The sequence below is a fragment of the Lagopus leucura genome, unplaced genomic scaffold (genome assembly GCF_019238085.1).
Source record: "Lagopus leucura isolate 7727_CA_CO unplaced genomic scaffold, USGS_WTPT01 Super-Scaffold_73, whole genome shotgun sequence".
Taxonomy (NCBI): Eukaryota; Metazoa; Chordata; class Aves; order Galliformes; family Phasianidae; genus Lagopus; species Lagopus leucura.
In genome coordinates this window covers 74,032,351-74,058,462 of record NW_024962252.1, presented here as the reverse complement: position 1 = coordinate 74,058,462, position 26,112 = coordinate 74,032,351, and the positions used below count along the sequence as shown (strand labels likewise).

The following is a 26,112-nucleotide window of genomic DNA, read 5'->3' as shown; positions in this document are numbered from 1 at the left end:
GCTTCTGGAGTGTCTTGGTGGTCTTTTGCTAGATTTGCTTAGATGTATCAGTGTTGTATTGGGATACAAAATTGGATACAATATACCAGTAGGGGTCTAATGAGTGTCAAATAAGAGAGAATAATCTCTGTCCCTTTTTCTGCTGATTCAGTTCCTGTTGATGCAACTCAGTGTTCTGTTGATGGCCTTGCTTAGAAGGCACATTGGCAAATGTGTACTTGAGTTGCAGCCTCACCAGTGCTGAGTACATCATCTTCCTGCTCCTGCTGGCAACATTACATCTGATACAAGGCAGGATGCTATTAGAGTTCTTGGCCACCTGGGCACACTGCTGGCTCAGCCAAGAGTCAACCAGCACACCCACAGCCTTTTCTTCCACACAGTCTTCCAGCCACTCTGCCCCAAGCCTGCAGCGTTGCTTGGAGTTGTTGTGGCCAAAGTGCAGCACCCAGCACTTGTTCTCGTTGAACTTTATCCCAGCTATCCAATTTGTCCACATCCCTCTGTAGGGCCTTTCTACTCCTCGGGAGATCAACACTTCCTCCCAATTGGTTTTGTCTGGAAACTTAATTAGGATGTACTCAGTCCCTTCATCCAGGTCATTAGTAAAGATATTGTATAGGAAAAACCCTAAGTGGTTCCCCTAGGGATCACCACTCATGACTGCTCGCTGGCTGGATTTCATTCCATTCACCACTGCTTTCTGGGCCTGGCCCTGCAGCCAGTTCTTTACCCAGCAAAGAGTGTACCTGTCCAAGCCAATAATTGCCAGCTTCTCTAGGAAAATACTGTGGAAGACAGTGTCAAAGGCTTTGCTGAAGTCTAGGAAAAAGACTACATCTCACCCCCCAGATGGGTCATTCAATCATAGAAGGAGATGAGGTTGATCAAGAAGCACCTGCCTTTTGTGAACCCATGCTGACTGGGTTCAGTCACCAACACCACCAACAGCATGACTGGGCCTGATCCCCCCAGTTGTCCCCCACATGGCATGTGATCTTCCTCAAAATGATCTGCTCCATAACCTTTTCTGGTACCTTGGTCAGGCTGACAGGCCTGTGGTTCCCTGGATCCTATTTATGACCCTTTAGTCAGTGATCAGTAGAAAATTCTGCTAGAAAAGAACTGGAAAAGCTTCTGTTTAAAATTAATTATAAATAAAGAATGTCTTTAGATTATAGAAATTTTAAAAATATATTTATTACTTAATATAATGACTGTATTACTCTTCCATACTACAGCTCATGAGATACTTGAAACAGTCAGCAGGGAAAAACATACTTCTGCTGCTTCTTCTGTACTGTTGTCTGTCTGGAGAGAAAATAACCTCACTGTTTTTCCTCTCTGAAAAGGCACTTACCAATGACAGAAAAAAATATTAAATATAACTAGATGCAGAAAGGCAGCAATTGGCATGTTTAACATAATAGACATGATATAATTCCCTTTTTTTTAACTTTTAAATGGCTAAAGCCTTAATACTGAAATGGCTGCCATATCACAATAGCTTTAACTCCCCCTACGTTTGTCTTGTACAGAAAACTAATGCTATTACACTGCAATTTTGGCTGATAGCTTTATATTTTTTCTATGAATTTCCAAAATAGAATGAAGAGCAGGACTTGCTATAATAACATGTAGCAGAGGGAGGCAGAATTCTTCTGTACCATAATGGCTTTCAGATTAAAGTAAATACAAATGTATTGCAACTCTGTGAAAGTAGATTAAACATTTATCCCCGTTTAATCTCTTTGAATACTTTATTATTAATATCCATACTTTATGGTTAACTCTTTTGTTATTGGTATTCAGATTAATTCTTAAATTAATAAGTGGTACCAGGAAGCTTCAATGTGTTTTTTGTTTGCTTATATCATCATCCTGTACAGCTTTTACACTTTCTGATATTCAATACCACTTTCTCCTTACAAAGTTTTTTCTTTCTTTGCTGCTCATTTTCTATTCTTGCCTGAACTGAGCGTGAGATCATGACTCAGAATAAACGATCGCATTAAGCACGTGGAAAATATGCAGGAGTTTGACTCATTTGGAGTATCCTGGAAAAAAAAAAGATTAACTTTCTGCTGCAGAAAATATAAGGAGATTATAGGCAACCAGAGTAAAAAATGTGATTGTAATTTTATAAAAAAAATACTCATTCCATGAGCTTGCTTTTCTTTTTTCCCCATTTTTGAACAAATGTCATTACCTCATGTTTTGGTTTTCTATTGTCTTTTGGATTTCTGTAAGCATGTGCAAATTGTTTATGAGCATAATACTATGAAATATGTATGCTGTATTTGATAAATGCTGACTTAGAAAGTGAATGCCATCATGTAAGTTTCACCACTATTGTTTGGTATTCTGCTATCACCTTTTGTTTAAATAGTTATATAGCAGCCTGAACTAAACAGTGACAGTCTTTGGGGGGATTCTGCAGAGACAACACAGAATACTCATACAAGCACAGAACAATCAATCACAGGGGAACACGTGACATTCAGGGAGGTACTGCTGAGAAAGTACGGCAGCCTCTTTTGATGTAGCAGACAATACAGTCAGTTTCCCATACATATAACATGAAATTTTATTTACGTTTGAAAACTGGTTATTGTGTAAAATGAGGCATCTTCAGCATGTGATGGAAAAAATAGTATCACATTAAATGATTACAGGCTTACACTTAAATGCCCAAGGAAGTGGCATATTAGCCGTATGTTTAAACTCCTGATCTTCCAGAGAATGATGTGGATAAAGCTTTGTACAGTTTTTCCTTCTTTATCTTGAGGGCACAGATTACCAACAAGAGCTAACCTAACTTTTTATTTTAATATAGAGAGTTCTAGGGTCACAGGGAATTTTACTTTAAAGAGCTGCCTTTCCAGAGCAAGGCCTGACATTTTCATTGAAGTGAATTAATATCCATCATAGCAAAACACAATCTCTCTACAAAAGTTTATCCTGGTAACTTGCCTGGGATGTGTTTGAAAAATTATTGTACCTGGCATAAAAAGTGATCCTTGTGCCCAGTGTGCACTGGTGAATATTCATTTTATCAAACTGCTTATCCAGAAAGGCATTTCATGCAGAATAAATTTGAACTAGACTCTATGGTAAAGTCTTCTTTCTGTCTCTTTCTTACAAAAGATACTTCAGAGAGGTGAATAATTATTTTTTTTTCTTTCACAAGTCCCAAAGAAAGAAAAAGCTACATTAAGCATTCATGCTGAGTTATTCTGGGAAAGATTCTTCCCACTTCTCTTTCACTGTTTGTTTTGTAATAATCCCAAGTCACATGCTTTTTCAAGCTTTTTAACTTGGGCTAAGTTGTTTTGGGAGAGAGCAATTGCACACATTCTTAAAAGGAGTACATGTTATACATATTTCCAGTTAGCCTTTTATTCAGAAGCCAAGCCAGTTTTGATTACAGTATTGTTAATTGTAATTACATTCACTAGCATGCTTCTGATACTCAAACTCTTTGAAAACTTCGATCAAAGAAACAGGACTGAGCTTCTGTGATGAAAAGGATCCTATTGAAAACCATAATTAGCTACATTTTAGCAACCATTTAAAAGAAAACAAATTTATGTATGTTTTTTTCTTTTCTGTCTTTCTAACATTTGGAAGATTCATCTAAACATAGATATTCAATCAATTCAGCATGTACTATTAGTAGTTAACAGATGAAGGATTTTAACTCATAAACTTTTTGTTTGTTTGTTTTTTTAAAACAGAGAGTGTGCTTCATTCAGTCTCAGTATTTGGACACCTTCTAGCTGTAGAAAAGCAGAATGGGGAAGATCTGATGAGGCCTCGGGGGTTGGATTTTGTTTCTTTCTTTTGTTTTTTTTTTCGTTAAGCCTTAAATGTTGCTGTGGGCAACTATTTTTATTTTTTCTGCCAGCTCTGAATTTTTTCATTTGCAGAGTATTCAAATGTACAAAAAGGCTTCTGTTAAGTGTTTTGTTTGAGCTTCTTAAAGCTACTTTTGATGGCTCAATTATTTTTGATAATATTAATGAGCTGGGCTTAGCTGAGGGCATTGAGGGAGTTTGTTTAAAATCTGCCTGTCCTGTAGACCCAATTCCACTTTGAATGCTAGGATTCCAAAATAGAAAATAAAGAACTAACCAGATTGCTCTAAACAGAAGGAAATAGCACTGTTTTTAAAGCAACAATACAGTCACACGTCCTTAATAAGCCCTTTCTGAAGAGTCCAGCTACTGCTTTGGACAACGTTTCTCTGTAAGAGAAAGGATTCTGTGTTCAGCAAATGGTGAGGTCATTTTTCCCCTCTAGCTGTCTTGTTTTTCAATGTTAGAAGTGAGCAATAATGTTTGCAGTTAATGTTTCTTCCAGCAGAAGTAGCAGCTAAAAGCAAGAAAGATTTTCTCAACAAGAAGTGAATTCATAATATGAAACTTGAACACTCTTCTGAAATATGATTAAAGAGAGACAGCTTGAAACTTTGCCTGGGAAAATTTGCAGTGGCACAAGTTGCTTTTCTTTTCAAACGTCTCAGCTATTTTCATTACTGGATCCTTGTCTATTACACTTTGAAAAGTGTGGATCTGCAGTAGCTATTCCACTCAGCTAAAGAATAAACCCAGATTGGCTGTCTTACCTGGCTTTCACAGTTCTCTGTGTGTGGCTGTCGTTACTCTGATCTAAGTCATCAGTGCAGTTGTAGCCATTTTGGATGGTTAGCTGCTCTTTGTTTACTTGTCTATAGCAGGTTCATTGACTAACTAGCAATTTCCGGGGTAAACAAAATCCAACAATTTGTTGCTCTAGGAATTGTTAGCTGGCACTGGAAACAGAACCTGAGGATCAAGAGATAGCAACAACTGGTAATTGCCAGTATGTTGCAGTATGGTATATATTTTCCATATAAGTGTTGTGTTAGGGTTCAGAGAACAAGGGTTTTAATAACAACAAAATCAGCAAAGCATGGTTTTACGTAGCAGACATAATGTGGACTGTGCACTTCAGAATATTGCAATTTCCGAATTTTGGGTAGTTTGAAGAGCATTATTATCATCATGCTGATTTTGCATCTAGTCATCTCTAACTGAAACAGAAAGAAGATACCAGTATTTACAGCCTGTCAATCTCAAGTCAATGCGTGGCAAAATTATGGAGAAGCTTATTCTGGAAGTTACTGAGAAACATATAGAAGATGATTCAGTCATTGGTCACAGACAGCGTGGGTTCATAAGGGGAAAGTCCTGTTCAATGAACTTAATTTCCTTTTATGACAGGGTTACCCAAATTTCACAGGGGAATAATTGATATAAGCTTTTTGGATTTCAGCAAAGCTTTCGATAACTGTTTCTTATAGTATCCTTCTGAACAAAGTATCTAGTGTGTAGTTAAACAAATCCATTACTTGATGGGTGAACAACTGGCTGACAGGTCCAGCTCAAAGGACAAAAGCAAATGGGGTTTCATCAGGATGTTGACCAGTCACTTGTGGGTTTCTGCAGGGCTCCATTTCAGGGACAGTTCTCTTTAATATTTTCATTGATGACTTGGATACAGGTCTTGAAGGTATGGTGTTGCCTTCCTCAAGTGTAGAGAGGCATTTGAGAGAGATGTTAATAAACTGGAGGGCTTGGCAATCACCAACAGCATGAAGTTTAACTTCAGTCCAAGAAGTTCCAGATTCTGCACCTGGGACTGGGCAATCTTGGATGTGCATATGAACTTGGGAATGAGGGGCTGAAAAGGATCTGGGGATTCTGTTGGTTGCAAGTTGAACATGAGTCAGCAGTGTGCCCTGGCAGCCCCAATGGCCAGCCATACCCTGGGGTGCCCAGGCCCAGCACTGCCACCAGGCAAGGGGAGGGGTTGTCCCTCTCTGCTCTGTACTGTGTGGCCTCACCTCCAGCACTGGGTGCAGGTTTCTGTGCCATGATGTAAGGACATAAACCTGTTAGAGAGCATCCAAGGGAGGGCTATGAAGATGGTGAAAGTTCTGGGAGGGCAAGGAGTGTGAGGAGCGGCTGAGGTGCTTGGTTTGTTCAGGCCAGAGCTGAGGAGAGGCCTCATGGCAGCTGTAGCTCCTCACAAGGGGAGCAGAAGGGCAGCACTGAGTTCTGCTCTCTGGTGGCAGTGACAGGACCCGAGGAAATAGCATGGAGCTGTGTCAGGGAGGGTCAGGTTGGGCATTAAGAAAAGGTTCTTCACCAGAGGGTGATTAGGCCCTTGAACAGGCTGCCCAGGTTAGTGGTTGTGGTCCCAAGCTTCTGGAGTTTAAGGAGTGTTTAGACAATACTTTCAGACATTGGGTTTGAATGTTGGGTGGTGCAGTGCGAAGCCAGGAGTTGGACTCTGTGATCTTTGTGAATCTTTTCCAACTTGGGATATTCTGCTGTAACATTTAGCCACTTCCTGAAGAGATGCACGTTTGTGAGGATGCATATGGAATGGGTCCTTTGAGACCTCTTTCTTTTTTCTTTCTCCTTTTTCCTTAGCAATTTTCTCAAGAATTCCATGCTTCCTTCCTAATATATATTATGATAAATTAGAACTGAGACTTCCCATTTTTCTTACTTGCCTTTTAAAAAAAAACATTCTTACATATTTACAAAAAAAAAAAAAAAGAAAAAAGAAAAATCTAGTTAAGAAGACAGTGTAATCCTCTTAGTCAGCAGTATCTTTTTATCTTTCCCATTTTAAATGACCTTTGAAAAAAGATCTTTGACTAAGGTTTAAAGGAGGCAATGCCACTTGCCAAATAGATTAGTTCATTTACTGACTTTCAAATAAATTAGAAGTAATTGGGTGAATGTCATAGAATAGTGTTAGTAAGATGATTATTTTAAGTCAGTTACTGGCCTTAGGATAATAAGTATAGAGATAACATTGAGATGGCAATAACAGTAAAGACCTTCCTGAGCATTGGAGACATATTAATATAAAATTAATATAAAAAGGATTAAGAGGCAGAAGTACAGGACTAGGAAACATAAGTAAGCATCTTGGTTTGGCATTTGTTTTACTTATACTCAACTGCTTCTTCATACTTAGGTTACTGCTTTGGGACTGTGATGATCGAAGCTACAGCTACTACATAGAGGTTTCAACAAATCAGCAGCAATGGACCATGGTGGCTGATTGCACAAAGGTTTCCTGCAAGTGAGTTTGATTTTTTCCCATGTATTTGCATAAAGCAGAACTGAAAAATGGTTTTCCTTTTTTCTTTTTTTTCTTTTTTTTCTATCTTTACATAGATGACATCTCAACTATGAAAGGAATGATGGTTATATAGCCTGTGGATAACTAATTCCAGACTGTTCAAATACAACATCACAAAGTTGTAGCATCATATCTGGCTAAATATCTAGACTTTCAAACCAGAATCTGTGAAGAGATAGATGAGTACTATGCATTTTGCCCCTACCAAAGCACACAAAATGCCTTGTACAGAGTTGAAAGGAGTGGAAGAAATGAGAGTAGGGCCCAAACCATAACAAGTCAACCACTGAACTCATTTCTCTAAGCTTAACGTCTTCTCTGTGGTGATGATGAGGTCAATGCATAGAAGACAGAACCTCTGCTTTTGAACAGGACCCTTCCATAGGAAAGAAAACCATGCTTCTTAAAAAGATAAAAACAAAGGAAAACTGACAACAAAACCCTTTCATTTTTGTTTGTATACTTCAACCAGAAGAATTCAAGTATGAATGCTCTCCAGATGTATACTCTCCATTGGCCTTTCTGTAATTATTGAGTCCACTGATAAAAATCTAATGTGGAAAAATTATTCAGTGTTGATAGTCACCCTAAACAATTTGATATTTCTAATTCCAGCTGGAATTAAAAGATATGCTGCAAAACTATCCATGCTACATATCCAAAGTCAGGTGTGCTCAGCATTCAGTGAATGTTGGTAGTATACAATCTCCTGAATGGTTCTTATGATGATCCTTAGGGAGGTTCAGACTTTGAAAAAACTTATTTCCTTTCTTCTTTCCCCTCTTGTGTAGTTTTCCAGAAGACACATTTTCTCTTTTTCATGGGGCAAAACTGAAATTATTAGCTAATATGGGGACAGATCTCACCCGTCCTGTGCTTGTGCCAAGTTGCAACACTGCTGATACACAATTGCTGAAATTTACGTTCCATGCAGTTACAATGTAGTTTTAGGGGTGTTGGTGAAGAAGAAATTGACAGATGCTTTCACTGCCTGTGAAGGAGCCCTGGTAGTGGTGAGCAGAAATCTTGGCTGGAGACAGAATTGTAATCATGCTCAAAGACATCTCAATTTAATGGAAAAAAAACATCGTCATCCTGTTTGCCCCAGCAGTGGTAGCGCTGGGAAGCTGAAACCAGAAAAAAGTCACAATGCTTTGTGCTGTTCTTTTACGTTTTGTTACTAATAGTCTAGGACAATCAAAAGAAGCATTTGGGCAATGTGGATTGAATTGCTGGTTGACATCCTAGTTCAAGTATCTTTTCACTGTGTTCAAAACATGTTTTTGAAACCCTTAACCTTGGACAAAAATCAGTGCACTCCTGAACTAAAGGTGGCTGTCCTTCATGATATACTTCAAAGTACTGGCTCAAAACATAACTGCTCTGGAAGTTCTCAAAGCTTCAGGAACTATTATCGTGTGAATTAGAAAATTGCATTTTCACTAGCTTACTCTGACAGACATATATCCACCTTATGAAATGACAGTCTTAAATTTAAAGTCTGCAGATTTATAGTGTTCAACACTGCCTCTAACTACTTGTTCTCAGTAAGTACAAGACCTGGTTCTAAAGAACAGAAGACTTACAAGTCAGTGACTCATGCACTGAATCAAGTCCCTCACTTGTTGGGCAAGGTTTCAGTACAGTGAGGGAAACATTTTAATGATAAGAGAAAATTGAACCAGTCTCTTATAGGAATATGTATGGATCTGTGTTTTTAATTTTGTTTCTGTAGTTGGGAGTTTAAAAATAAATCTTGAAGCAAGTTGAAAGTGAGAAAATTAAATAATGCTACAGTAAGGCAGAGATGGTGCAGTTTGTGTGGTTTACTATTATCAGGTAATGAAGAAGGTACTCCTGATGTATGAAAAATATTTTTTTCTCTAGTGCGGAGTTTTAAATTTCTTATCTAAGCTACTTTATCTAAAGTGTTCTGGACTGAGATTTTGTATGAAATGTTCTGTAGCCTGATGAGCAGAGTACAGGTATCTTACTTCATATGGGACTTTCAGATCCAGCATGCTGGTCTTTCTGTCTTTGTCCTTCCTTTACTATAGGTATATCATGCAAACAGCACAGCTCCAAAAGAGAGATTTTTTCCTCAAAATGTCTTTTAAAGACTCAAGCAATTCAAGAATTTCTCAAGGATAGGTGAGAGCCAAACTTGTGTGCAGTGCCTGACTCAGCCTGGGGTTTAGGTAGCCAGTTAAAATTCCCACATTTAGCAATTTGCCTTAATTAGACTACGGCATAATAGGATGGAATTAACAGTACCCTCATCTCCTCAGCCTACATATATTTATGAATGCAACATTTGTCTATTCTGCAAAAAACAAAGTCTGTTCAGGTTCTAACAGTGGTTTGTCTCAGCTAAATCCTACTTTTTTAATAAAAACTGGAACATCCCAGCCCTTAAAAGTATAAAAATTGTAATTACTTAGGCTTATGCAACTTTGCTATTAAAAAAAAAAAAAAAAAGACATCCAAGAGATAAGTCCTTGTGTGGGACTTAGACTGTCTGCTTGACTGCTTTGCAGAGCAACAAGCCAGCTGTTACAAAATAACGTTATATTTGTATTTTTTGTGAGACTGAAACGCCAACAGGTTCCAAAAAGTCTACCTCAGATTATCTCTGTTTCTTTTATAGATTTTAGGTATGTGAGGGAATTCTAGGTAGGTGATGGTGCCCTGAAATCCCGCGCTTACTCTTCCTTGCATTACAGTTGTGTTAAATATCCTTCAGCAGGCTCTCAACAAATAACTTGCTGCTGCTGCAGTAGCAAATGAAAGTAGAGAGAGTTAAAACTTCACAGGGGCCCACATTCAAAGAGATGGAATACATGCAATGAAAAAATTTACTTTTTATATTCTCCATTCGCTCTTTCTCTCTTCAAAGACACATGGATAAGAGCTGTTTGCTTTGCTCTTTGCCGCCTGGCTTTGTCTGCATAATCTTTCAGTGGAGTTAAAATCTTTTGCTGAAGTCATTCATTAGTGCATAGCCTTGCAAGCGTTTTGTGAGATCGCCAAATCATTTTGCTGCATCTCAGGCACAAGGGTGACAGGTGACAGGACAAGAGGAAATGGCCTCAAGTCGCGCCAGGGTAAGTTTAGGTTGGATATCAGGACAAACTTCTTTACAGAAAGGGTTGTTAGGCACTGGAATAGGCTCCCCAGGGAAGTGGTTGAGTCACCATCCCTGGTTGTGTTTAAAATCCGTTTGGATGTGGTGCTCAGGGACACGATTTAGCAGATGGTTGTTAGGGTAGTATGGTTAGGTCGTGGTTGGACTTGATCTTTAAGGTCTTTTCCAACCTGAGTGATTCTAAGGGGTTGGATGACCCATAGAGGCTCAGATTTCAGTGCACATCTTTGATGATCAGCACGTGGCAAACAAAACAATGAGAAAATTAAATTGAATTCAGCTTAAAAAGCATGTATTGATTTTGGCAGTCTACTGAACTATGAAGTTTCCCTATAAACTCTCAGTATGCTGCTTTGCATTGTTTTAATAGTATTTTTTAATGTAGTATTTTGTGTAAATTAATAGTTCAGTGCTCAAAGGTAGAATCTGCCAGAGTATTCCTAACCTCCTTATCTCTCACAGTTTTAAAAGGCTGAAGACAGGAGCTGTATGTTTGTTACCTTCACAGGGAAGCTTGCTTACCTCCCCTAAGTGAGTGCCAGTTAATGCATAGTGGCTGTGTAATTGTCAGTTTTAAAATTCTCAGTGTAGATTTCCACAGTAAACTGCTTTTCTCAACCCAGTATGACAGCAATAAAAAACAGTCATTGTCTCATTCTACTTTTTAAGACATGTATGATAAGCTGGCTTGAGTGTGTTAGTGTTGGACAGTAGAGACATGCACTTGTTAGAAAAATTTGCTAATAAAAAGGCTGAAAGTCAAATGAAAAACAAGATCTAAAGGTCATTGGACGTCAGGCCTCAAAGCTAATGTTCTTTTGATAAAGGAAGCCCTGTAAAGACAAATATGCAACAGGATGTCGTGAAGGTTATCAACTGAGTATCATTTTGAATGTTCTCATGAGTATTTACTGTGAAATGGATCTGATCCATGATAGCAGATGTGTTATGTTCAGTTGCCCGGTAGGAGAAAAAGAAATCTAATACTCCAACATTGTTTATTTATGAGCAGTTCTATAGCAATTGATATTAACTGTCTATATGGTAGTTCAGAGACAGATTTATCATTTTCTTTGTGGAGGGTATGACTTTATTTTCAGAAGTTTTATAACATACTGCATTATGTCAGGTTTTTTTTCTGAACTCTTTTGCTATTTGATATGCAAAGTATACTGTTGTTATGATAGATGCTTAAAAGCTTCCAAACTTAATTTCATATTTCCATTGTTTATTATCTTATGCAATAAGTATTTCAATTTCTAAATTCTGAAATGAGTTCCCCTCAATTTTTTTTTTAATAGTTTCTATGTGGAATACTTCCATGTGATGCCCCTTTGAGGCACTGACACAAGATTCATTAACAGATTTATTTTTCTTTAACTATCCTCAGGGATTTTTTCAAGAATAATTTTCAACTTTGTCCAGTGTTTCAGATTTTTGTCAAACCAATGTCCCTTAAGCATCTCCAGTTTTCAGACACTGCTTATTTCCTTTGATAACAAATCACAGCTGGAGAACACACTGGAGAGATCTGAGGCTAAAAACACCTTTTGAATTTAACTGTTCTAAACAGCTTTTTGAATGCATAATAGAGTTTTCCGTGTTGTTTAAGAGCACAGACTAAGAAAATAGTTCTTGTTTGCCTAGTATTAGTGGCAAACTCAATTTTGCTCATTCTTTTTTTCCTGTGTGTACATCTGTGAAATCTTTGTAATATCTATCATGACGTAAACATTTCTTTTGCTGTAGAGGTAATATTTGAAGAGTGTGAATACCCTTGTTCATAACTGCACGCAGTATGTGTTACATACTCACAGCTCGATGATCCTTGAGGTTCCTTCCAGCCCAAGCCATTCTATGATTCTGTGTTATATGTAGTTCCTCATACGTGAGCACAAGCAGCAGTTTTTAACTCCTGTTCTCCTCCGATTCCTACAGTGCAGTCTATGATCCCCACTGCAGTATTTTACTTGCATCCACTTCCAACCACTGTTTTCTCCTTAACCACTTTCATATGACTGTTTTGTCCCATCATAAAACCTCTTGAGCACTTCTCAGCTGTTTTGCCTTTCCAGCTCTCCATAAGCTAAGTTTTTTTCTGTTGTTTCCTGTTAGTCTGTCATGCATGTATTATCCTGTCATACCTAAACTGAGAAAAAAAAAGTCTCAATTTTGTATAATCCTTCATTCTGCCTCACACCTGAGTTGCCAAGTAGCAGTGTGGAACGGGATGAAAAGAGATGTTCTTGTATCTGCTACGTTAACAGTGTATTTCAACCACAGCTCATCCTGCTTTACGTGGAGTTAATTTCATAGTGAAAATGTTCTTGTACCTCTTATGTCAAACAGAATATACTTCAACCACAGTTCATCAGTATTTTATGTGATGCTAATTTCATAGCAACTCTAGGTAATCGAAATGTTTTCTCCGGAGTTGCAGAACTTTGTGCAGACATGTTCATATGATACAAAGATGAAATATAGTTAAGCAGGATGTCTAGGAAAGTGCTACATTGTTAAGCTCAATTTCAAGTTGCACTTCGAAGAAATGAACTGAGGGTTCTCATTAATCTGTTCATTATGCTGCTAGTAATGCCTGCTGAAGCAAGTCAGGCAGATATAAAGGGTCATTTTGTGTAATTATTGAGCCAATCGAGGCATTAAGTACATATTTTACTTGGTGTTTATATGCTCGTATTTTTTGCTCATAAAGCAAAAGAAAAAATAAGACTTGCGTTATTAAGCATAAAAAATAAGATTTCACAGACAGAAACCAGAGTTGTATACAATTTCAGAACATCAGGAGGCACTCCAACGTGTATAAATACTGCTTCTAGCACTTAATTTGTTGGCCTTTGTTTTAGCTGAGTCTAGTCTGATTAAGAAAGGTCTAGTTTTTTTCAAGTTACGTTTCTTAACAGAGATGCAGGATCACAAGAAAGTTTTCAGATCATTAAATAAGCCTTGAAAAGAGTAGCAAGGTGGTCCTAACTTCAGCATATGCCTCTTTTGAATGCTTTACCATGTGCTTCTTTTGCTGCAGCTCTGCATGCACTCCATGCATTTAAGGTTGTATGGCTTTTTTTGCTTTGCTCTGCTATTCATGGGACTGCCATGTTCTCAGCGCATTACTGTGAGGACAATGAAGAAAACATCACAGTATTACTGATGTCAGTTTGGATGTTAGCTCAGTTCTGCCTGAGGGAATACAACTGATACCCAATAATACCCATAGTATCAGCAGTGCCTGTTTTTTTATCCTATAGGAGGATCCTTCCATATGCACTGTGGCAGTACATTGGATTGTACTCACTGAGGCAGAACATATTCTCTCTTTTGAAAATGTCTACGTTTGTATGCTTATAGCTGAATGCATGTACATGCACACTCTCAGCGCCTTTATGAATCAATATTACTACAAAAAGTCATGCAAGTAATAGATCTCCTGTGAAACTGGCCCATTTTTCTGCTTGAGATTGAAAAGGGATGCCTAATACTTACATGTTGTTTTGCAGATGTGTTTGTTTACTTTGATATTGATTATTGCATAAGGTCATCTAACAACCCAATAAACAGAGATGCCCAAAAGTTCATGAACAAGATGCTGAATTACTATTCTGTCTGCAGTCTCCCTTTCTTGCAGGCAAAGTCATTAAATATAGCAAGTGCTGACATCTCCCTGTATAGTCAGGAGGCCAGACAGATGTCATTGCATCTTATGCTAAATGTGACATTCTGCTTTTATTTCTAAGGATCTGCCCTAATTAGGTTGTTGATATTTGAGATCTAATTTCATTAATACTTGGAAAAGTCAACATTTTCTTATGGTGGACAAAACAAGTGTAGTCTTAAGCATTACAAGTATCCTGTGTAAAGATACATGCGGTTTTAAGCCATTGATTTATTCACAGTAGTATTTTTACCAGGGCAAATTGTATCCATGAATCACAAAATGGAAAAACTGTTATATCTTTGGATTCATCCTTTGGGAATTTCTGTAGTTTGTGGATGTGGTGTGGTTTTTAGGATAACACTCCATCTGTTTGATTCCCTTCTGCATTTTGCACTTTACACTGAGTTCCCAAGTGAGAATTTTCTTTTTGTCAATGCCACTACTGAACATTGTGTCACCTAATTTCATCCCATTATTTGGCTTGTATCTCTGTAAACCACTTTTTTTTTTCTTAATGAGTTTTAATACACCTCAGCTATATTTATAAAGTCATTCTGCCTGTTTCCTTTAACTTTATGTGCTGTTTCAACAATTTTGCCTGACTTTACTTCATGCTCTTTCATCATTTATTCTGTTTTTAAAATGATGCTTGTTAATTTTACCTAATTTATTCTACTCTGTATACTTCAGTATTAAGGTACTGACTTGGGAAGAATGTGCTAAATTTGGTTTTATCAGAACCAGAAAGGAGCGCAGTTACATTGTCTCTGTTCTACAACACAATAACAGAAACAAAAGTTGCATTTGCTGTTTTTATGTAATTCACTTCGGTTTCATCGCTAAAATTATTGCAGTCATGGATGTATTTACATTTTTTTTTTTCTAGGCAGCCCATGCTAGTTTGAGTCTGAAGTCAGCAGGCTTTGTTTTCTGACCGTGAGGTTAATAGATAATTCAGTTTGGTAGGATAAAGGGCTATAGTTTTCCTGCCTTCCATTAGCAAACCTCTGTATGTTTCTATTGCTGTTATGAGAAGGCGCTGATGCTGATTTACTTTTTTCACTGTTTCGTTCTTGTTAGAGGCTGTGGTTCAATTTACTGCATTCCATGGAGGTTTGACATGTCAATTAGATGTTATCAACAATAATAGAAGGGCAGTTGCTGTAAATGTGAAATTTTTATGAGTGGTGCATGAAGTGGTGCACAAGGGAATGCAAGAGAGAAGAGTGATAAATACAGTGTTACGTTACATGCTACAAAGGAACTGATTAATAGAGAGCGTGATTCTGTCTCCTACCCCTAAAAATATTTGTATGTATTTGCTGTTAATCAACTATTCAATTTGTGTGAACAGTAGCTTACAAACTGTTCTAGGATTACAGGGTAAGAAGTCCTTCCAGTTAAAAGCAGCCCACTAGTTGTATGACTGGTTATGTTCATGTGTTGGGTGGCTGTTCATTATCTTTGCTATCTAAATGAACATCAGAAGCAATAAATACTGGTAATGAGTGAACACAATGAAAGCAGTTCAACCTCTAGGACTGTGCATGCTTGTCTTTTGCTTGTGCTATGATACAGGAAAGTTTGTAAATAAAATGGACTTGTAGGTCAAGATGCTCAAGTCCACAGCCTCAGGATGTAGGCGTAGAAAACACATGGCTCATTCATGACACAGCATAGAATTTTGGCTTGTGGCATTCTGTCAGACATTTGGCAGCAATTTGCTAATAATTTCATTTTTTGTAAGATTTTAGAATATAAATTATGTTTCTAGAAATACAGAAAAAAATCCTATTAAAATGTCCAAAATGTCAAAGCAAGCTAAATCAGTGAGTAACTGCCTGTGCAATACAGAAGTGTAATTGGATGCCTGTATTGGAATGTGGATATATTTGAAAAGTAGTACCCACTTTTAGCTTTACTGTTGCTTAATTTCACTGTTTTTTAATGTCATTTCATGTAATATTGTTTCTAAGATAGCAGGTTGTAAGCACTGAAGCTGCAAAAGCAGAGCTATAAAGCAGTCTTGTACTAGGAGTTTGTTAAGTAATTCAGAAATATAGACTTCATTAAATATATTTTACATCAGAATTTTTAATCTGCTTTATCAAGCTTGAATTTTCTACAATAAATCATATACAATAAAAGGTTTTTAGTACTTCAGTAAACTGTTATTAGAGGTATAAGATCTACAACTATGTACAGGTATTTTGTCAGAATTTGTCATTGCAGTGGGAAGGACCAATCATAACTACAGAAATATCCATACATTTTCTTCAGATTATTTCCAAATTATGTCTCCTCCTTGTAGGAATTATGTTTAGAATAAAAACTTCTGAGGGAATTTTTACCAAGGCAGGTGGCATTATATATATTATATATATAAAAGCGATCATGTAATGAGCACTGTGACAGATATTTAGTTTCTAATATTCTTACATTTATTCTGGGCTCATTATATTTCCCTTAGCCATTTTCATTACTTCTGCGATTAGTACTGCCAGTCCTCGGTGTTCTATATTTTTTCCTCAGTAGACTGAATAAGATATGTTTGCTATCCCTTCAGTGGACTATAACATATGTAGAAGTAGTGCATTATTATTTGGTAAGTTTTGGCCCTGTTTCTAAGAGAGATGCAGAAGGCAAGCTGTTACTTCAAGCTTCTACCTTGCATCCTTAGTTTGTGAGTATTCTGTCATGATGGAATACATGGAAACCCAGTTTTAGGGCTCAGGTTTGAGTTGACAAAGATAATATGTAGAACTGCACTTAGTTTGTATGTAAGTTAAAAACTAAAACGCAGAGGACCTTTCAGTCTTCACAGTGCATTTCTTCTGCTTTCTCTCTCCCCATTAGTGACTTGGAAAACAGAATGAAAAGGAAGTGGCTGAGCACCAAGTGTGACTGACTTCTGTGATTTATGGCTTTGGCACTCTGAATTAATATGCTGTTTAATGACAGCTTTAGCAGGAATAGTTTTATTTTGCTTTATTGTTTAGTACTGTTATAATGGAAACCATGTTTTTTTATTGGCAATTTATGAGGTAGCTGTAGATCTTATTTTATAAAGATAAGTCTGTATTGCAATAATGTTATAGCATTTTTAGAGCATTTACCTGTACTGTTAGATGCTCCACAACAGAGGCAAATATATTATTTGTTAATAGAGCAGGAAATGTAATACTTACCATGCAGTATGTACTACAGTGCTTTTCCTGTCTCTGTTGGTTGCTTACTCGTGTACACAGCTTTTTATTTGGCAGTTTTGTGTGGTAGTTACTTGCTTGCTGTCTTGTTTTCAGTGCAATCATCAGACTGATCTATGGAAAGTCAACACAACTACTCTTTCCTTTTCCTTTCATCTCCTTTTACAAATGTGTCCTCATTCATCACAATGAGTACTGGATTTCAGCTAAAAGTTGTAGTCATCACTGAAGTATTCCACATCCAAATAACCTGAGGTGTGTTTTGTCACTGACAGAATAAGACACGCGCAGGCAAGTATTGGAAAGCAAAATGGAGGTTACTTATTGAAAGTTGAAATTTTTCAACTGTTGTTCATTTCTGCTTGTTCTTTCAACTCTTTTGCTTATTTTTGGAGGGAGGAACAAAAAATGGAGGTTGTATGACACTTTGGAAAAGGAAGAGCTGCAGCGTGCACTCTCAAAACCCACATAGTTAACCCAAGGCAAGCCAGGAAATGCATATGATATGGTTATTACATCTTGATGAATTCTGGTTACAAGTAATATCTTTCTCTTTGCTCTTATGCCTTTAGCCTGAACTTGGTTTCAGCTATAATCAGTGCTGCTCCGGTGATCCCACAGTACGGCAGTATTTTTGTAATGCCAGTGGATCATTAGAAAATCTCAATAAAAGATAAGCTTCCACTTCTTTCTTAATTTGTTCCTTCTGGAAGAGGAGAAAATAAATGGGATGAGTCACTATTTATATCCCATTCTATGTAATAAATCTCTAGAAAGATATCAGTTTTTCATGGAGATAACTAGGCAAGAATTTTAAATGCTGAGAAAAGCCATTAAATTCTTGAAGAGGTGAATTGCAATTTTAAAGCTATAGATAGCTTAAGCAATGGCAAGCTATTATTATAATTTACATGGACATCAGTTTTTCTTGCATTCTTCTTGCAATAGGCTAATAAAGAGAAAGGAAAAAAAAACATGAAAGTAGAGGGGTTTCTAATGATTTTCTTCTTGCTGAGAATAGAATATAGTGAATAGGTTGTGGGATGCACAGAACCATCGTGTTTTCAGTGACAGCTGTTGGAGAGATGAAAGCATTTTGCCCAAGAGTCTGTTTATATCTTTGAGCAGAGAAAGTGATTTTCATTGCAAGGAGTTCTAAGTAAGATGGGCAGAGTCAGAGAGTAAGAGAGCAAAAGATAATTATCTAAATTATGTTCAGTCTATTATAGAAGACGAATATAGTTAAAATGTAATTAAATATGACAGGCTCACAGGATGCAAGCATGGCTTAGGAATGCTAATCATCAATTACTGCATCTCCTTAGGGGAGTCAGACAGAACAAGAGAGTTAGAAGCTGGGTGGCAGAGGTGAGATGTAGAGTGTTAAATAAAACACCGTGGAGCTGTAGCAAGGCTAATTTCTTTTGGAAAATTGAGCTACTTTATCAGGAGACCTTTGCTGGCCAAACCAAAGTGATGCATTTCATCTTGAGGACCCTGGTACGAGTCTGAGTACACTGATAGTTCCTAGTGTTATCTTAGAGGTGATGACCAAGACTGCTGTAGATTGAAGTGCAAATCCCAAAAGAATCAGCCACCAAGGTGGGTATGAAAGCAGAAAAAAAGAAACCATCTACACTCCCTGAATATTTAAAAAAGCTAAACACTGAAAAATCACTAATCACTAATAAAGAATACACAAATACAGGAAGTCCAAAGGTGGCAATGTCACTTAATGGGAAAGCACTGTCATTAGCTTGAAAGGTTTGTTTTCTTGGCATAGGGGAGCCAAGGTGAAGAAATGGCTCTTATTTTACAGAAGTATTTAATCCCAGACCAAAAATAGAGATGCTTTAGATAAGGTTTAATGCTGCTGTTCCTTGAATATAGTGACATATGAATGCATCAACACCAGAGATATTCATTGAATTTGCTGGAAATTTTTGTAAAAGGAATTATGAGAATAAATGTATTATTTCTCGTGAGGAAAGGAAATAAACAAATATTCATGGCTTGACTAAACATTTACAAAATAAAAATTCTGTGGAGAAATTCTTATGTTAAAAGTGTAACTTGCGGTAAAATAAGAAAATTAAAAAGAAACTGAAGGTTTGCTAAGGATGTCCTTTGTTTAATTGAGGAATGCCACTGAAGATGGTTGTTATGGCTCAGTTATCTGTCTTCCCATACGGGTATAGATAGTTACACTGCATAAATTATCTTTCTACTGCATAATTATACTTGTATTGGAGAGATATTCCCTTGTATATATCAATGTTACCTGAGGAAATGGCCATAAGTTGTATCAGAGGAGGTTTAGGTTGGACATAAGGAAGAACTTTTTCTCTCAAAGGGTGGTCAGGCACTGGAATGGCTGCCCAGGGAGGTGGTGGAGTCGCCGTCCCTGGCAGTGTTCAAGAGGCGCCTGGATGAGGAGCTACGAGAGATGGGTTAGTGCTTGTGGTAGCAGTGGTAATGAGAAGACAGTTGGACTAGATGATCTTGTAGGTCCTTTCCAACCTTGTGATTCTGTGATTCTATGTGGTTCTTCTATGATGTTCTCAAGTGCTCTGTTATAGTCAAAATTGTTGCAGCATTTTAGTGATGAAGGTTGATCTTCCTTATTTCTAAAGTTACTTTTTCCAAATCAGTTTTTCTTGTTTTCTACTATGCTTTTTTCTTTTTGCTAAGGGAATAAATTAAGAGACCTGATGTTCTCATCATCTCATCAAGTGCTAATTCTCTGGTGGCAGTATTCTTGAATCTTAATAACTCTTCTGCAAGCGGTGTATAATTTTAACATTTCAGGCTTTTTTTCCCCCAGTGGGAAGGGAACATAATGGACATAATAAAATAGTAAATATTCTTAGGACTAAATTTACTGAAAACCCTAACTCAATTCAAATCTCACATTCTTTTTCAAAAATTCTTCAGTTTTTTTATATTTTATAACATGTTTTGGAATTATTGAAAGGGTAATTATAATCCAATCCAAATAACAGCAGTACAGGAGAAAGGAAGGGAAGTGGAAGAACTTAAGAGATTCCTGGAGTTGCTGATCTAGATGAGCGTTCTGAAAGAATCTGCTATGGCCTTTCTCTCAATCCTTCTTGCTATCATCTGGCAGTCTTTTTTAACCAGTCCTCAGAAGTTCTACAAAAAAATACATTCTATCTTAAAGGCTAGGAAAGTATAAGCTGTTCTCAAGAACTTTCCTGTGATTCAGAACCCTTTTTGTATAGAACAGTTACTAGTATTTTACAGATCACTGGATGGAGAGATCTGATTTTTAACATCATCACTTTTCTCATTAAAGTTCACATCAATAAATGTAAAAGCATATGCATTGTGCTAACTGTGGGAATACTTGTTAAGAGAAATAATGTTGCAATTGTCTAATTGTCACATCTACACTTGCCAGTGAAGGTTAGCTGACTGGCTGTAGTAGACTAAAATGAGAAGAAAACTCAAGTAAAATCTTCTCCTGTTAAGGGGAAAAAAAAAAATTCTTAGATCATGGCAACTTTTCAGATCTTGGGGCAGTCAACAGAACTGGGGAGGTTTACATTAGAACAAGGGAGGAAGTTTTTCCACACAGAGGGTGGTGAAGCACTGGAACAAGTTGCTCAAGGAAGATGTGGATGCCCCATCCCTGGAGGCATTCAAGGCCAGGATGGATGTGGCTCTGGGCAGCCTGGTTTAGTGGTTGGTGACCCTGCACATAGCAGGGGGTTTGAAACTAGATGATCATTGTGGTCATTTTCAATCCAGGCCATCCTGTCATTCTATGTTAACCCTCTATTTGCATTTTCTATTTCATTTAGGGCTTGAAGAAACAGCTTGAAGGAGAACATAGCCAATTAAGGATTATAAATAAATTGTGAAATGCAGATAGGTAATAGCTCTACCTCCAAGGACTGATTCAGACCTCATGTTTCTATTACGATGAGCAGCTGTAATCACATCCATTACTTCATGCAGTAATACTAGTAAACTACATGAAATTAGGTCTTAATCAGGCTCACAGTCTTCTTTAAGCAAATATAACCTGACAGGAGTTGTAAACCTAGTAGTAGACTAAATCAGACCCAGAAACGTCATTTTTGTGTCAATGAGATGATAGCTTTCTGCCAGGGTAAGTTTCCAGCACACAACACATACTGAGCAACAGAGCTGTTAATGCTGCATGACTTTGTTCACTCTACTTACTGATAGTGAGAAGTGTTTTGTTCCAGTTCTGTTATGAGTCCTTTATTTCTTCTGTGAACATTTCTAAAGGTATTTTGGACACTTTCAGTATAATTTCATCCAATGCTTATCCTGTTTGGTGAGTTAATCTGGTTAGTCTTAATGACATTTTATCTCTAAAGCCTTCTATGGTAAAGTCTAGCTGAAAAGTTGTATTCTGTACCTACCTTTCACGTTTTGTGAGTAAAAAGGTAATATAAATTCTATTGTGTTAAAACACTTATCGGCCACAATGGAAAACTGGCATAGGAGCCTCTAACTCCTGTGACCTTTTTAATTTTTCTGTTTTACTGTCAGTGTGTTCTGTGAGCACAAAGGTGTGATTGGCAGTGATGTCCTTTGCCAGCCATTCATGAAGCTCCTTGTAACGTGTTGTACCTCACCCAAATCCAGAAGAGTACAAATGAAGCAGGAAGGGTATAGTGTTCCCAATGAAGCTTTTAGAGACAAAGCTACACTCTAGCTCTGGGAGGGTGAGATGGAGAAATCCTCACAGTCTGAGCTGAGAAGAATGCATTAGGTCACTTGGAAGACTGGGCCCCCCACTCTGCTCCACTTACAGAATGAGTTGGGGTGGTGGTTTGTTTTTCCTACAGCTGTAATTTTCTTTAACTGAGCTTTCACGATTGAAATTTTTCATGAGTAGTTAAAGAGGCATCTACTTTTGTCTTCTCTCTTGTTTGTAGTACTATGAATATTATTCCTGCATGGAGGTTATAGTAATATAAACTGCGTATGAATACACAGAAGCAGAGACAAGGCACTTAAAAATAAGAATGAACAAATTGCGTTGGAAATTCAGGTGCTACAGAGTGTTTCTCTGTTTGCCCCTTTAAGTGATTATGTACTGTCATTTGGATGAACTCCCTCTGTACTTCACTGCAAGCTGTGGTGACCATATGTAATATTTGTCTGTCTTTCTGAATTTTTTTTTTTTTTTTTGTAGATCCTGGCAAACAATCACTTTTGATAAACAGCCTGCATCTTTTATCAGAATAGTTGGAACTCAGAACACAGCTAATGAGGTAAGGATTTGCTAATACAACTTATAGTCTTGAATATTTAATTATATGATTTTTGGTATCTTGCAATGAAATTAATAATACCCTCTAAAGAGAACTTTTTTTCTTACTTCTTTTTGCTCCAGAAATCTAGCAGAATGAAAACGAGTGCTTTCTGTATTTAAATATTAGTGAATGGTGTTATCGTATTTCTGCACTCTACAGACTCGTAAGGTTGTTGCTAGAATGGAAGATAATTTTGGTTTGATGTGTTTTACAGACAAAGTACCATCAGTGTGTTTCAGGTTTTGACCTGTACATTGTGCAAACAAGCATTTCTGTCAGGTTTGGTTAATATTTAAATAATTCCTTATTTTGATGACTGATAAAAACAGCATTGTAGTGAACTAGAGAAAGGTGCATAGTTTCTGATTACTTGGTTTTATTGCTTTTGTATTATCTTCTTAATGAATCAAAAGCAAGAAAAATGTCATTCTTCATAAGAAAATCTTATTTGTAAAAGTTTCTCTTATAACTACTTTCATATTTGGTAAATCAGTTAGCCAACAATGGCTGAAGGGATTTCTTCTATTCATCTTACACAGAAAAAATGTCTTGTGACAACCAAGTGCAATATCATTCTCTTTGATTTCAGTGGAACAATTTACTGTCTGTATATTTAAGAACATGTATATGTCTTTGCAACATCAGGACCTTATGTAACAAAACACTAGAGGCACTGACAGCTCCTTCTATGTCCTTCTGCATACTACACCCACAGGACATTGTACTTTCACCCTTTACAGTGAACCATAGGTAGTGATGTTAGAGCTTGTCAGTTCTACCCTTATTAGTGATTTGTGATTATTAGTGATTACTAATTAGGATTGGATCAGATGACCTCCAGGGATCCCTTCCACCTTCAATCATTCTGATATTTAGTGTAAGAGGGTCTAGTTCTTAGCATTGAATGAGTTGTCAGCATTGTTTGTACAATGAGATGTCAACATTAGCTTTCAGTAGACAATTGGAAAGAAGCTGACCATTAAATTGAACCAAAAATATCAATTATATTTTAATTTTCATAAGGACTGCCTCTTACGGAGGACAGTTCAGTCTTCATCAGTGAGTACTCAGAAATACAGAATCAGAAACTGCCTCTGGGTTTGTAACATGTGCATGAAAAAGGCCTTTTCCATTACTGATCAGTATAGGCAGTCCTATTTGCTCTCATGCCAATCCCTGTGATTTCTAAATCTTCATTAAAAGAGAATATGAGACATGTTGACTAAACTTCGAAAATCAGCCTACAAGAAACACTACTTCCAGCTTTTAATTCTTAAAGATAGCCCTGAAAAGTAATGGGCATATGGACTTCTAAACATAATTCTAATTACAAATCTGTTTACATTTACAAGACATTTAATATTTTGTTTAATTACTGATAGATGGAACTGTATAACTACACTGAAGATCAGCATGTGGAAGTTGAGGTTATGCCTATTCATGCAAAGGTTTGGTGAAACTATAAATGCATTGCCATTCTAAGTCCTTTTGTCTTTAAGAACAGTGCCCCATGCTAATTTATTTTAATTCTTAGACAGTTTATTGCTCCTAGAGCTTCTAAAAAGAACATTCTTAGCTTTCACAGACTACCATATTATACTCCTTTGATATATATATATTAAGCAAATAATGTATAATATTTTGTCATAAAGTCCAAAGTATGCAGCAAGATATTTTTCATAAATCTAGTTTAAATAACAGCATTGTAATGAAAGTTTCAGTTTGTTCTGGAGTGGATAGTCTTGCTAGTCACTTCCATAGGACTGTAAGCATTTCCAGAATTATTTGCCCACAGCAAGTGGTATGTTATGGCAAACCATTTTCATTTTAAACAAAAGATGTCAATGGCAGCGTGTTCTCATCACAAGTTTAACTGTAACAAGTAGGAAAGTATTACCTACTTGTGGTGTCAGTACACTGCCACAGCATACCTCTTAACTTTGAGGCACAATCTGATTTTTGAAGCTACAAGCACAAAAGCAAGCACAAAAAACCACAAGATTTCTCAGTTTTGTAAATGTTTTCATTTTTTAAACTCATCTTTCATTCACCATATTTTCTATGTGTTGAAAGATAGGATGCTCATAGATTTACTTGACCTAGTAAATTTCTTTTGTATTTTACAGCATGATAAAAATGTAACTATTTTTCTTGAGCTTACAGATACACCACCTTCATAAATAAAATAATTTTTTCTTGGCCTTTTTTTACCATTTGTCAGGCAGGTCATCTGATGCTTCTAACTGACTATATACGCTTTCTCTTGTTATTCCTTCCAAGTAGTACTGACCTGGAAAAAGCATCTAATTGCTAATGGGAAAGCCTTGTCTAACAAATTACTGCACCAGCTTATATGTGCTTGCTTTGTCTGTCAAACCTTCCTTCAAATCTCCAGGTGAACTTAACATGCTACTAATTAGAGAATGATACTGAAGTGTGATCTCAGCTTTTATAGAGAAAATCATACCAGATTTTTTGTTTCAAGAGTACTGGGCTTAAATACATAATTCCAAAACTGAAGTACATGAGGTCTATCTGATTCTTTCACAAGCTGTTATTTGCATATGTTAAAGTGACAGAGTAACTGAAAATGATGTTGTGAATTCTCAGAGTTAGTAACATTTGCCAGATGCTGAGAATTTAGTGTGAAAGAGTGGTAACAAGAAAAGTTGTAATGTAAGAATTAGTCACTTCAGATGTTATAGACTAGTATCAGGTAAATTTCAGTTTACTAAATTAGTTTACTTTTAGTAAACTTTACAGTTAGTTTACTAACATACTATAGGAAGTGAAACTTCCGCTGAGAAACCTTGTTGGTTTAAGATACCTTAAGATTCCTTAAGATAAGGAATTTCTAACTCATAGATACCCATTCATTTCTTTAGAGTGTACTGCCTTTCAAGGAAAGCTATGTATTAAAGAGATACGATGATGAGATATATTGTTCTCTTCTAAAAATACTGATACTGATAAGTATGGCTGGAAAAATGTCAATGGCTGTTACTTTAAAAAGCAAAGGAGAGCAATGAATGTAAAAGTGGCTTCTCAAGAAATGGAACTGAACACAAAAATTGGCTTCTTAAGAGCAGTAGCAGATGGAGGGAACTCACGCCACTGTAGACATTAGTTTGACTTTAGAAAAAAATCACCAGAAGAAATGCAGAGAAAAAGCCGTTTTTCCGTTCCTTGCACATGTGGCAATGGTGCAGATAGAGAGGTGGCAGTGCATCTTTATGTGAACATAGGTACATATATATGGAAATATGAACATACATCACGGTGTATCTACATAAAATCTGAAGGAATTTCTACCTTGAAAGGAACAAGAAAATATGACGGAGATTTAAAAAAAAAAAAAAAGCCAGTGACTGTGAATGGTTTTTTTTTGGTTTTTGGTTTTTTTGTTCATTTCATTCATGCTGTTAGAATTTGAATTAGCTAGCTACCTTCTCAGAAAAGACCCAGGGGCTATAGCAGACATGTCATTGCAGATGTCTGCTCAATATGCACTTGTGCAAGGATGGACAAAAAGAGTAATAGGATTTTCAGTTGTATTAAAGAAAAGATAAA

At 36.8% G+C, this 26,112-nt stretch overlaps 1 protein-coding gene across 1 annotated transcript in view; it reads left to right on the top strand.

Annotated features, from left to right (window-relative positions):
• The window catches only part of BTBD9 (BTB domain containing 9), a 111,847-nt gene that overhangs the window by 78,029 nt on the left and 7,706 nt on the right, over positions 1 to 26,112 (top strand). The window contains exons 10-11 of the mRNA XM_042884972.1: positions 7,036 to 7,143; positions 22,422 to 22,500. Of these exons, the coding sequence (XP_042740906.1) occupies positions 7,036 to 7,143; positions 22,422 to 22,500 (187 nt within the window). The remainder of the gene's footprint in view (positions 1 to 7,035; positions 7,144 to 22,421; positions 22,501 to 26,112) is intronic.